The sequence below is a fragment of the Lemur catta genome, chromosome 5 (assembly GCF_020740605.2).
Source record: "Lemur catta isolate mLemCat1 chromosome 5, mLemCat1.pri, whole genome shotgun sequence".
In the NCBI taxonomy this organism is placed as follows: domain Eukaryota; kingdom Metazoa; phylum Chordata; class Mammalia; order Primates; family Lemuridae; genus Lemur; species Lemur catta.
The window spans coordinates 73,421,437-73,434,415 of record NC_059132.1 but is presented as its reverse complement, the minus strand read 5'-3'; the positions used below and the strand labels follow the sequence as shown (position 1 = coordinate 73,434,415).

The following is a 12,979-nucleotide window of genomic DNA, read 5'->3' as shown; positions in this document are numbered from 1 at the left end:
TTTTAAAAAATTTAAAAAGCAAACCTTGTTTTCCTATACAATCCTTTTAATGTAGAAGTTCAAGAAGGTTTTGTTTTTTAAAGAAACACATTTAAATGAAGCATTTAATCCAATTTAATTGTAAGTTAAAAGAAAATTATTTAAGAGGAGAACAGTCATGTCTTTCTTTACAAATCATTTTTTCTAGTCATCCCATCTATAAACACACAGGTTGTATATTTCCTTAAAAATCAGTAACAATAACACCACTTTTAAGTATCAAATATAGTACCTGAAAACTCAAAATTAAATCATGATTCCTCACACTTCACTTTAAATACATATAAAACCATTTGGGATGCCTTTATTTAATCCCCTGTGAAGCTGTACTTCCCAATCATACACCTGCCTCACAAAATGAAAACAAGTACATTGAAATCCAAGACAACAAAGACTACAAACCATGACATTCTAACACACCTGCATCAATCAGATAACAAGTGGACAGGCTATGAGGACATCTTTATGTTTTCAAAGCACATGGCCTAATAACAAAGTTAATATTCAAACAAGTAGCATTTCCTTTTGAATCATTTCACTTTCTCTACATCAGGATTTCTGAATCTCAGCACTTGTAACATTTTGGACAACAAAGAATTATGTCATGGTTGTCCTGTGCATTGTGGGATGGTTAGCAGCAGTCCTAGCCTCTGCCCAATAGATGCCAGTAGAATCCCCACCCCCAGTCGTGACAATCAAAAAATGACTCTATTACCATATGTTCCCCCAGGGGCAAAATCACCCCTGGCTGAGAATCACAGCTCCACACTAAAGAAAACCTAAGAGTTAACATGCATGGATAAAATCCAAAAATGTGATTTTAAGTGATTTTATAAAGAGACATTAAAATACATGAGTTCGTTGTACTAACCATGTCAGACCTTCTAATGGAGTCAATACTAATAGGAAGATGTGAACATCCATTCTGAAGAAATGACTGAAGGGACACTTTCAGCAACAGAAATGCTATAGGCACATGACGCACCATTGTCTTCAATCAGGAAAGTTTGCAAGCCCATAAAAGACAGGCTCCTTAAAACTCTCACATAGGTGCCCCCGATATCAGTGACTGCTTGTGGTATATTTCCTAAAAGTTATTTAATTTCTATCCTTGTGATGAAGATCAGATAAATTTAAAATGAAAACAACAAATCTAGGTAGGAAGCCACCAGAAAAAGAACATAAAATTTAGGCAGACAGTCTAAAATTTTGTGCAGGGACAACACATTAAGAGATCTTAGTTTCTTTCTCATTATTTTTCTATTCACCTAAGGAAAGCTGTCCCTTCCCTGAGAATTTTCAAAGAATAGATAGTTTTACATACCCATAGAATCGACCATTTCTTGGCCTTTTAGCTAAGATCAAGTATGCAAACCCATAGAGTATTTTTTTAATATAAAAACAAATGAGCACTGCCCATTTAAAGGTTTGCATTCATCTTAAACATAAGACAATTCTATTTCAAAGATTTGATGTTCTCTTTATAATTATATGTACCAAAAACAGACTTGAGGTATTGAAGAATACCAAGTCCACCTATGTAGTACCAACATTTAACTCGGCAGCAAGGCAACTATAGCTTTTAAGGATATCTGGTATTCTGAAAATGCAATATACAAAGTTATGTCCTTCAAAAATTAAATTTGTAGTTTTTCCAAAGAAATATCTTATTTGAAAGGTTATGAATGTCTTTTCTTTACACATGGAAAATAATGTTTAAGTTCATAAGGCATAAACAGTGACAAAAGTGATACTTGTAACATTTTATAGCCACATACCAAAATTTCAAGGATTATTCATAATGTGTTTGAATTTCTAAAATCTGAGATCAGTCTGTTCTTCCTCAGTGCTTAAGTTTTTGCTTTTGAGCAGACATTGGGGGAAGAAGTAGTGGAAATCAGAACAGCAGACATTCAATTTCTGATGGCAAATATAATCTTGCTTCCTTTTGAATTACTTTTTAAAAAATTCTTCATCTGGTTTTCTTTAACACAGAATTGAAAACACACTACACAGAATTTGTTTCTTGCTTTTTCCATTTAACATTTTCTCATGTCTTTAAGTATTCCCCCAAATGTAATTTTTAATGGCTAGTACAGATGAATTCTAAGGTAATATCATTTAACTGTTTTCTACTTTAGAGATTTGAAACTGTTTCCAATCTTTTGCTTTTATGCTGCAATGAACATTCTCGTAAGTAATTATGTTTGCATTTCAGGTTATTCAGGATAAATTCCAAAAGTTAATTTACTAGTTTGAATAGTAAGAACATCTGTATAGTTATACATATTAAAAAACTGTTTTCCATAAAGCTTATGAATTTTATACGTCTATTGCCATTTGAGCATGCCAATTCATTGCATATTCAAAAACAGTGGACATTTTTTAAAAGCTTGTCAATTTTAAATATTAAAATATCTCACTGCTTTAATTCACATTCTTATTAGTGAGATTGATCATTTTTTGTTTACTATTTATAATTCTACCTTTTCAAATTGTTAAAACTTTTATTTACCTGTTGTAGTATTTGTCTTTCATATAAAATTACAACTCAATATAAAGCCATATACCCCTTGTTTGACATCCAGAAATTTTTAATTTTTTTATTGTCTAACCAATCAACCTTTCCCTTTGTGATTTACCACTAACTTTCATGCTCAGAAAATCCTTTCCCATTTCAACATTACTATTGACATATTTTCTTTAACTCTTGTTTCATCTTGACATCTATATTTTTTAAATACTTGGAATCTATTTTTGATGTGGTATGAGAATGATTTAATATCTGGTAGCATGAGAGCCCATTAATCATTATTTCTAAAATTTCCCTATTTTACCAGGTTAACTTTTCAATTTTTTTTTTTCAAATTTATTTTTCTTTTTTTTTGAGACAGAGTCTTACTCTGTTGCCTAGGCTAGAGTGCCGTGGTGTCAGTCTAGCTCACAGCAACCTCAAACTCCTGGGCTCAAGTGATCCTCCTGCCTCAGCCTCCCAAGTAGCTGGGATTACAGGCATGCGCCACCATGCCCGGCTAATTTTTTCTATATATATTTTAGTTGGCCAGATAATTTCTTTCTATTTTTTTAGTAGAGACGGGATCTCGCTCAGGCTGGTCTTGAACTCCTGAGCTCAAACCATTCGCCTGCCTCGGCCTCCCAGAGTGCTAGGATTACAGGCAAGAGCCACCGCGCCCGGCCCAGGTTAACTTTTAAAATCACTTTATCACGTTCCCCATCAACCTCCCTAAAAAAAAAAAAAAAATCTCATTTAGATTCCTACTGAAACTGCATTAAACTATAAATAAAAATCAGAAAGGATGTATAAGTGTTGAATACTGAACATATCAGGCAAGCTGATCTTGGACCTCAATGTCACAGAAATACTTTAGTATCACATTTGTTTATCAACACATTGACTTTTGATTTCAGATAGAAAAATTTTAGTGTATTCAATCACCCTCAATTTTTATCACTAAATCTTTAACTGAATATGAATTTTATATTGTCAAATGCCTTACAACATTTTTTCAAGGTTACAAACACGTATTATTATGCAATTATCCTATAGATGTCCTGTATAAAGAGGTGTCTTAGGCCAGGCACAGTAGCTCAGGCCTGTAATCCTAGCACTCTGGGAGGCCGAGGCAGGTGGATCGCTCCAGGTCAGGAGTTCGAGACCAGCCTGAGCGATACCCCATCTCTACTAAAAATAGAAAGAAATTATCTGGCCAACTAAAATATATATAGAAAAAATTAGCTGGGCATGGTGGCGCATGCCTGTAGTCCCAGCTACTCGGGAGGCTGAGGCAGGAGGATTGCTTCAGCCCAGGAGTTTGAGGTTGCTGTGAGCTAGGCTGACGCCACGGCACTCACTCTAGCCCGGGCAACAAAGCGAGACTCTGTCTCAAAAAAAAAAAAAAAAGAGGTGTCTTAATGGTAAGCCATCCCTTCATTACTCTCATAAGTCCTACTCATCACACTGTATTATCCTGAATATGTCTATTTTGAGTTGCTTGTGCTTTAGTTAACATTTTTACATTTCTAGTCTGGAATCTTTCTGAAGATAATTTTTTGGATAGGTATTAAAATTTCAATGGTTACCATTTCAATCAGATGTTCACCTTCTTTATTTCATTTATATTTTCCCTGAGTATCATTCATCTGGAGATTTCCAAGTTTGAGTTCTAATTTTTAAAATCTCACCTGCATTTAATCTTTATATCCCATTTTTTTCTAAATTGACATGTTTAGATTTTCATTTTTCCTCTGGTTAGGTATTTTAAATATTGGTCTTTATACTTGTCTTGTGTCCATCATAATCAGCTATTTATCAAATCTCCTTTTTCTTTTCATGTGGCCTAATTTATTTTCACTTATTTGCAGAGTGAATCTTAAGGTGTTTTGTGTTGTACTGTGCTATCAACTCAATTGTACAAAGTGTCTATTTTCATTTATACTGTGAACCTATTTGGGGACAAGCTGCTATGAAGTGCTATATACCTTGTAATCATTAATTTAATTAATTAGAAAAGTCATTCTAAATCTCACCACAATTTAATGGAATTTTTTTTTTTTTCCCCTTGAGACAAAGTCTCACTCTGATGCCAGGGCTACAGTGCAGTGGCGTCATCATAGCTCAAACTGCAACCTCAAATTCCTGGGCTCAAGCAATTCTCCTGCCTCAACCTCCTGAGTAGCTGGGACTACAAGCATGTACCACCACGCCCAGCTAATTTTTTTTTTTGTAGAGATGGAGTCTCACTTATTTTTTAAATTTTGTTAATATTTCGGAAAATAATAACTAGATCTGGTCTTAGAAAATTAGAAACTACTTTGTGTTTTTCCAGAAGACACCACTCCAGTGTTTTATAGTATTCATTCTTAGCACCTCATGAGCCATACACTTCACAATAAATGTTAGAGGGAAGAAACCAATTTAATGTTGGAAACTATAATTTTTAATACAATGTAAACAACTGTATGGAAATTGGAGGAAAAATATATTTCAGAAGCCACATGTTTCTTTCTAGAAATGATAGTCTGTAGCAAAATTCAGTATTTATGTAACTGTTATTCATGTGTGCTTGCAATATGCCCAATTTTTTTAGTTTATTAGATTCCCTGATGTTTTGTTACCATAATTTGACTTGTATTTCCCTGTGCAATTGGTGTTCATTTTTCAGAAATGCTAATTATTTCCATTGTTCCCTATGACACTTATATGGACATTCCTATAAAAGTACTTTCTTTTGAAATGTGTTTTCCATATTACACATAAGTAGGGAGAATAGGCTTTTCTAAAAATGTTAAAGACCTTTAAATTTTGACTCCTGTAATACCCAAGCCGATGACCTTATGAATCAACAGTTGTTCTTATTCTTTAATAGACAACATCCCACTTAATGCAGGATACCTCCTTAGACTTACACTTTTCCCTCAGAAATTTACATTCTCTCTTCCAACAACCAAAAGAAGTATATGATAGATTTCTCTGTACTCACTTTTGAGATACTTGGAGAAAGGTAAGCCATTTTTCACAATACAGGCTAACACACACACTTCTTGAGTAAGACTACTAGAATAATTTCCAGCAGACTACTAAATTTCCATTGTTGACTACATAACCACCATGGTACAAGGAGTTTAAAAGTAAGATGAAGAGCTGAGGGTTAGAAGCATCTTACCTGCTTTCCGTCCAGGGTGCAGAGCCTCTTGACTACTCCTGAGTCTAGTTTAATGGCTTCGGTGATATCTGTTAAGACCTGTTCAAAGGAATGAGCGGTCTTCTTATTCAGAAGGATCCGCACAGCTTTTCTAGGCTTCACTCCACTTCGAATCACAGTCACTAATTTGGGCTTGATGAAATCTTTACTTTCTTTTACTTCACTTTTCACAGAGGAGGCAGCAGCCAGGGCTCGGGTTGTCCCACCCTTGATGTTTACGGACCAGTTCGGATTAACATTTTTGGTGTAATCAACTTTACGATACGGTTCATTGGATGCACACACGTAACTCTCACCTAGAAGGCAAAAATTAATATTATTAGCATGATTATCCCCACCACAGAAGCATCTTGTCTGAAGAACAGATGCTGGTGACCCATTCAGTGAACTGACCTTAACAGGTTCACTGAAAGGGGATGTACATCTTTTTCCTTTGGCATTCTCCCACCTCCCTTTCTTTCAAATACCATCTAGATTGGTTTTGAAGTAACACATTATAGGGCGAAAAGCACCAGAGAGAGAAATCAGAGTGAGAGCTGGGTTTTATTTTGACCAAATGTGTCACCTTGGATAATTCATTTCTCTACACTTTGGTCCTCAGTTTCATTAGCTTTAAAGTTACGTGGCTGAACCAGCTGAATTCTAAAGTACTTCCTAGTTCCAAAAGCCTATTAACTGGTTTAGTAAGAAAAAGAAAAAAGAAAAATCATCTCATTCTATTAACAGTAGAAATTATATCACAAAATATGTTCATATAAAGAAATAAAAAAAATTTTCTTTCTCCCAATTATAGATTTCAATCCTAATCAGAGAATAATCTAAATATCTTCATATACTGATTAAACTGCACTCAGTTATAGGATCACTTAGTCAATTAACAAAGCACCACAAAAATGAAAGAAGAGTTTTGGCAACTCAAAGAAACACATCTCAAGCATTTTCTTCCTAACTTAGGGAAACGCCTTACTTGAGGCATTTTTTTCTTAAAGAATGTAAGCTTAAAATAACGAGTAAGTTCCAATAGACAACCTTCATATCTACTTAAATAGGAGAGGATAGTAAAGTAGTTAAAATGATATGTTCATTACTCATGAAGCCTTCTGCTTAATTTGTATTAAGTACAACATAAAAGCTATATTACTTGCCAAGTGGGTTATTAATTCAATGTTTACTAATTTTAATTTCCCAAATTTCAAATTTATACTTTGAGATATCATGATTTTTCTTTCAGGAAACTTATACATCACTCAGTTCTTTTACTCTTGACTTTTTGACATACAAGATAAGAGGGTTATACTCAAAGATTTTTCTCTAAGATACTCTGTAACTCAAAAAGAACCTATTATTTTTTCACATTATTCAGCATAACAAAATCAATATAATAATTATATTTGTGAACCTTAATAATTGTTATATGAACTTTAACATTTATAAATGCTTAAATTAAAAATAAAAAATAGTGAAAGGGAATTCCTAAAGAAAACCTATTAATATCAACATTATATTTAACTATAATCACAATGTTCTTGAAATTCTGATTAATGAAGAACTTTAGAGACTCCCAAAGGCACAGGAATAATTTGGTAGCAGATCAGGCATACAAGAAGGATTCAAAAAGGAAAGCAATGTCTTCTATTTAAAGGTATAATTAGGGCACTGCCCAAGATAACTAGGGAACCAAACAGAGGTTTTAATACTGCTTCTACACCAGTAAACTGAAATCCAGCCTACACCACCATTTAATTAGAGATTTTTCATCTCTATAGGATAACCTAAACCATTTTTCATAGTATTATCATCTGGGAAAATGACACATAATTTCAAAAATAGGTATCAATAAAACAGAACTATACACATATGAACAAAAACAATTATCGTTTCACTATAATTTCATAGAGAAAGCAACTCTCACATTGATAATCTCTTATTTTTACCTCTTACAAAAATTTAATTGTATGTTCTGATCCAAAATATAAGATGAAAAAAAAAAAAAGAGAATCTTGGCAAGAGAAAGTGATTTTAAAAAAAGAAGGGGGGAGGCAAGGATAACTCAGTCAGCCGGGGAAAGCCTTTCCCAATATAGAGAGGAAAAACAATGGCAAAAAGAAAAATAAACAAAAGAAATTTTAATATATCAGATTTTCTTGATCAACTGGTCCCTGCACAGTTGATATATCAACTAGGAGAGGTGCCTTTTAAATTTGTCTGCATTTTGTTTCCTTACATGAGTTCAGGATGTCAGGATGAAGACAGGTAAAGGAAGTTCCTTAATTTGCTTGTTTGCAATTACAGATGAATTTTAATTCCCTCCTTCTCTCCTTTCTTCCCTTCATAATGTTTCTATTAAAAACTCGTAGACCAGTTCTACAATAAATTTGTAATGTTTGAACCAAGCTGGCAAATACCTACAAGGTAGAGCTTCACCCACTTCTCTACACACATAGCAAACACAAACAGTTCCATAGCCTCACCCCTTTCCTTGCACCCATGGCCCTTTGAGCCATAGACTCCTCCTTACAATATGCACTGAGTACCTACTATGTGCCAGCTCTCATACTAAGTGCTGACATAGTATGAAACCCACTTTGGCAACCTTGGCACTCAACGTTTTAGCACACAGGTTCGGGACATGGTCTAGGAGTCATACCTGTGTTTCTGTGTACTGGACAGATAAGTCTCTAAAATACAGATCTCATACATGCCTTGATGACCACAGCCACCAAGATTTACCCACGCTAGCTTCCCTTGTTATGCCTCCACCCAAATCCAAACAATCATCTAATAGTAACTTTGTCTCTCACATAGATTTGCCTATAAGGAGAGAATATACTGACAGAAGAATTTAAGAGGTTGGCTCCCTAGGCAGTTACAGTTCTTGATGTTTATCAATCAATAAATTATTCTCTGTTAGATATTAGCCACCTACAAGATTGATTAGAAGCAATCAGCCTCCCCTCACCCAGGTTCTTGCTACTATAGGGGTTCCTGCTTAAGATTTGTTACTCCCCTGCCAACCTGTGCCTCGCCTCTTCCCTTTCTCCATAGTACTCCAACTTCCAGCTAGAAACCCAGGTATCATCCTTCACTCTCTGGCTTCCCTACCTACTACACTACTGTGGCATCAAGTTCTGTCTACTGTGTCTTCTAAATAGTTCTAAAAATTCCCCTCCTCTCTGCCTTCACCACCACCCACATCCCACCTGGATCAATGCAAGAATCTTCTGTTTTCTCGTTCTCCAGAAATATAACAAGTTTTCCAAATGGCAGTACATTTTATGCTACTGACATGGCTTAAAAAAAAAAAAAGTATATCCTGAAGTAATGAGTCTTAATATACTGATAAAATACATCATCATAAAAGACTTTTTTTTTTAACTCTTGCAAATACATGGTAAAACTGCATTCACCAAAACAAGATAAGATCTCAATTAAAAATCAGAGTTAATGGCCGGGCGCAGTGGCTCACACCTGTAATCCTAGCCCTCTGGGAGGCCGAGGCCAGTGGATCGCTCGAGGTCAGGAGTTCGAGACCAGCCTGAGTGAGACCCCGTCTCTACTAAAAAAATAGAAATAAATTATCTGGACAACTAAAAATATATATAGAAAAAATTAGCCGGGCATGGTGGCGCATGCCTGTAGTCCCAGCTACTCGGGAGGCTGAGGCAGGAGGATCGCTTAAGCCCAGGAGTTTGAGGTTGCTGTGAGCTAGGCTGACGCCACAGCACTCACTACAGCCCGGGCAACAAAGTGACACTCTGTCTCAAAAAAAAAAAAAAAAATCAGAGTTAAACTAGGATATAAGTATCACATATGTATTTTTCATATATGAAAAATAAAGCAGTCCTTGAAATTCAGAACTGATATGACTTACACAGCTAGACATCAATGTTATCACAAGCTGGTCTGGTACTCAGAGTTAGGCCATTTTGTTCTCCTGTTGGACATAATCTCACCGACTATTTCCAACAAAGTCACTCTGAGACTTTGTAATGATAAAGCGACATAAAAACAAGGTCACTGTGCAACCCACAATACCAAATCCCCCTCTTGCACTAAATGAGTGACTGCTATTCCTTTACCAATTACAGCTTTTCCCTCCATCTAGTCTGTCCTCCCTGTAAGATTTATAGAGATATCCAATCATACAATTACCCTGCATTTTGACAGCACCCAGTACAGAGCGAGTCTCTGCTTCCTTAGATCCTCCTGGAAAAAAATAAATAAATAAATCACCCAACCAAAAGCCCAAGGTACTATGATAGGTTCTAACACCCTCTTACTAAGACATCTGATGGTATCCTATAATGTGTGTTCTTCCTCACTGCCACGAGTAAAAAACCCAACTTGTTAACTCTATGTATGTCCCTGGTGGTAAAAGACTGAGAAGTGAGATACATACATTAATATATATATTCATTCTCCCTCCTCCGCCTTCTCTCTTTCCAGTTCTTTGACCATAAGAGATTGGGGAGAAATCATTTGGCAAATTCTGGCAAATCTGGCAATTCTACTAGTCACATGAATACTATCTACAAGGAGGATTTTGCTTTCTATATAGAACAAGGATCAATAGAAGCGTAAGGTGGTTATATAACTTAACTGTTATATATCTGTCCAGATAACCTACGGCTATCTCACATGCTGCTTGTCTAAAACTACTTTCCCTCTCCATCTTTGCCACCCTGACTTCAAACTCTCCTCTTCCTAAATTGCCCAGCTTATTGAATGAAAATCATCACCTATACAGTCACCTGAGCAAAACCAATGCTCCTGCTTCTCTGCCCCTTTTCCCCACATTTTACAGAATTGGCAAAAAACTGTTGATTTTGGTCTAAACGGCTCTGGAAATCAACTCCTTCTATTCTGCCTTCCCTCATTTCTCTGGGGATTAGAGTATTCAAACTCCCTGTATCTGGCCTTCACCCCCTCATCTTCCACATAGCTGTCACAGCAAGCTTTTTAAAATGTAGATTTGATATCTCTTGCCTCTTCACTGCCCTTAGAATAAAAGCCAAACTCGTCACATATCACACTTCCAGCCTCATCTCTCACCACTTTCCCACAGGTTCCTAAATTAGTGTTATATCAGTGCATTTGCAATCTCCTTCCAAACTCCTCATACCCGCTTATTCTCATTCCTTCTTATATGTCTAAAATAACCTTCCCCTTCGTCCTCTTCCTCCTCCCCTGCCTCTTTTTCACTGACCCATCAAGATTAAGGGCCCTAGCAAGCAAGAGGAACTTTCATACACTGAAAGGATCTTAAATCAGTCCAATCACTTAGGAAAAACAGGTTGGCATTATCTAGTACTAAGTTAACAGCATAGATGTGTCATGGCCCAGAAATCACTCCAGGAAAACTTGCTGGAGAAACTCATGCACACACGCACTATATATATTAATATATATACACACATGTATGTTCATAGAAGTATTGCTCAATAACCAAAGATGAGAATCAATCCACATGTCCAACAGGAGAATGGACACCAAAGATTGTGGTATGGTCATATAACAAACCACTGTACAGAAATAAAAATGAACTGAGAGCCATGTGCAACAACTTGGATGAATTTTTATAAATAATGGTGAGCAAAAGATGACAAAAGAACACATGCTTGCAGGATTCCTTTTTTTTTTCCTTCCTGAGACAGGGTCATGCTCTGTTGCCAAGGCTAGAGTGCAAACTCCTGGGCTCAAGTGATCCTCCTGCCTCAGCCTCCCAAGTAGTTAGGACTACAGACACATGCCACCATCCCTGGTTAATTAATTTTTTTTTTTTTTTAAGACAGAGTCTATGTTACCCAGGCTCATCCTGAACTACCAGCCTCAAGCCATCCCCCTGCCTCGACCTCCCAAAGCGCTGGGGTTACAGGCATCACTCAATGCGCCTAGCCTATATTTCTTGACATGGCTAGTAGTCATAAAGGTGTTCACTTCATAATAGTTTGTTGGTCTGTGCATCTATGTTTTATATACTTTCTGTAGCTATATTATAGTTATTAAAAAATAAAAATTTAAAAATCTTATCACTCAAGTGATCTTTTTGTACTCTAAGCTTCCAAAATATTAATTTCTCATAATCATTTATTCTTTATCTGTCCCTTCCATGGGTCTTTTATTTATTTACTTTTTTTTGAGACAGAGCCTTACTCTGTTGCCTGGGCTAGAGTGCCATGACATCAGCCTAGCTCACAGCAACCTCAAACTCCTGGGCTCAAGCGATCCTACTGCCTCAGCCTCCCGAGTAGCTGGGACTATAGGCATGCGCCACCATGCCCGGCTAATTTTTTCTGTTTATTTTTAGTTGTCCAGCTAAGTTCTTTCTGTTTTTAGTAGAGACGGGGTCTCGCTCTTGCTCAGGCTGGTCTCGAACTCCTGAGCTCAAACAATCTACCGGCCTCGGCCTCCCAGAGTGCTAGGATTACAGGCGTGAGCCACCGTGCCCGGCCGCTTCCACGGTTCTTAAAAGAGAATTTCTTTAAAAGTCAGGTGATTTTGCTGCCAAAGTACAGATGCCCAAGCCTCACCTTAGTTCAACTGAAACAGAATCACTGGAAAGTGGGTGGGACCTGAACACGCTGGTAAGGTTTTTTAATTCCACAAGTGACTCTGACAACAGTCCCTGGTCACAAACCACTGAATAAACTGCAAGCTCATTAAAAAATAAATAAATAAACTGATTATACTTTCTTCATACTATACCTTCATCTATCACAATACCCAGTGCTCAACAGGCATTTAAAATATTTTTGTCAAAGTAACAAAGAAAATGCGTATTTCCAAAACAGACATTTCATGGTTTGGATTTGCATTGTTTCTGGAAAAACTAAGTGCATAGTGTTGCTGTTTATATAAAATGACCCCGGGAGGGTTAAGGTCAGGTTCCTGAAGGCCAGGTGCGGTGGCTCACGCCTGTGATCCCAGTGCTTTGGAAGGCAGAGGCAGGAGGATGGCTTGAAGCCAGGAGTTCAAGACTGGCCGGGGCAACATAGTGAGAGATCCTGACTCTACACCAAAAAATATTTTAAATTAAAATTAACCGTAATGGTGCATGCCCACAGTCCCAGCTACTTGGGAGACCGAAGCAGGAGGATCACTTGAGCCCAGAAGTTCGAGGTTATAGTGAGTGATCCTCTTGCCTCAGCCTCCCAAAGCACTATGATTACAGGAGTGAACCACCCTGCCCAGCTTATACTAATCACTGTATTTTTGTA

The 12,979-nt window shown here is 36.7% G+C and overlaps 1 protein-coding gene across 4 annotated transcripts in view; it reads right to left on the bottom strand.

The window, feature by feature from the left end:
• DCLK2 (doublecortin like kinase 2) overlaps nt 1–12,979 on the bottom strand; it is a 153,228-nt gene that overhangs the window by 125,887 nt on the left and 14,362 nt on the right. For all 4 annotated transcript variants that reach the window (XR_006735373.1, XM_045552102.1, XM_045552104.1 and 1 more), the window contains exon 2: nt 5,724–6,058. Coding sequence is in view for 3 of the 4 variants with exons in the window: in XM_045552102.1 (XP_045408058.1) it covers nt 5,724–6,058 (335 nt within the window). In the remaining variant the exon portion in view is untranslated. The remainder of the gene's footprint in view (nt 1–5,723; nt 6,059–12,979) is intronic.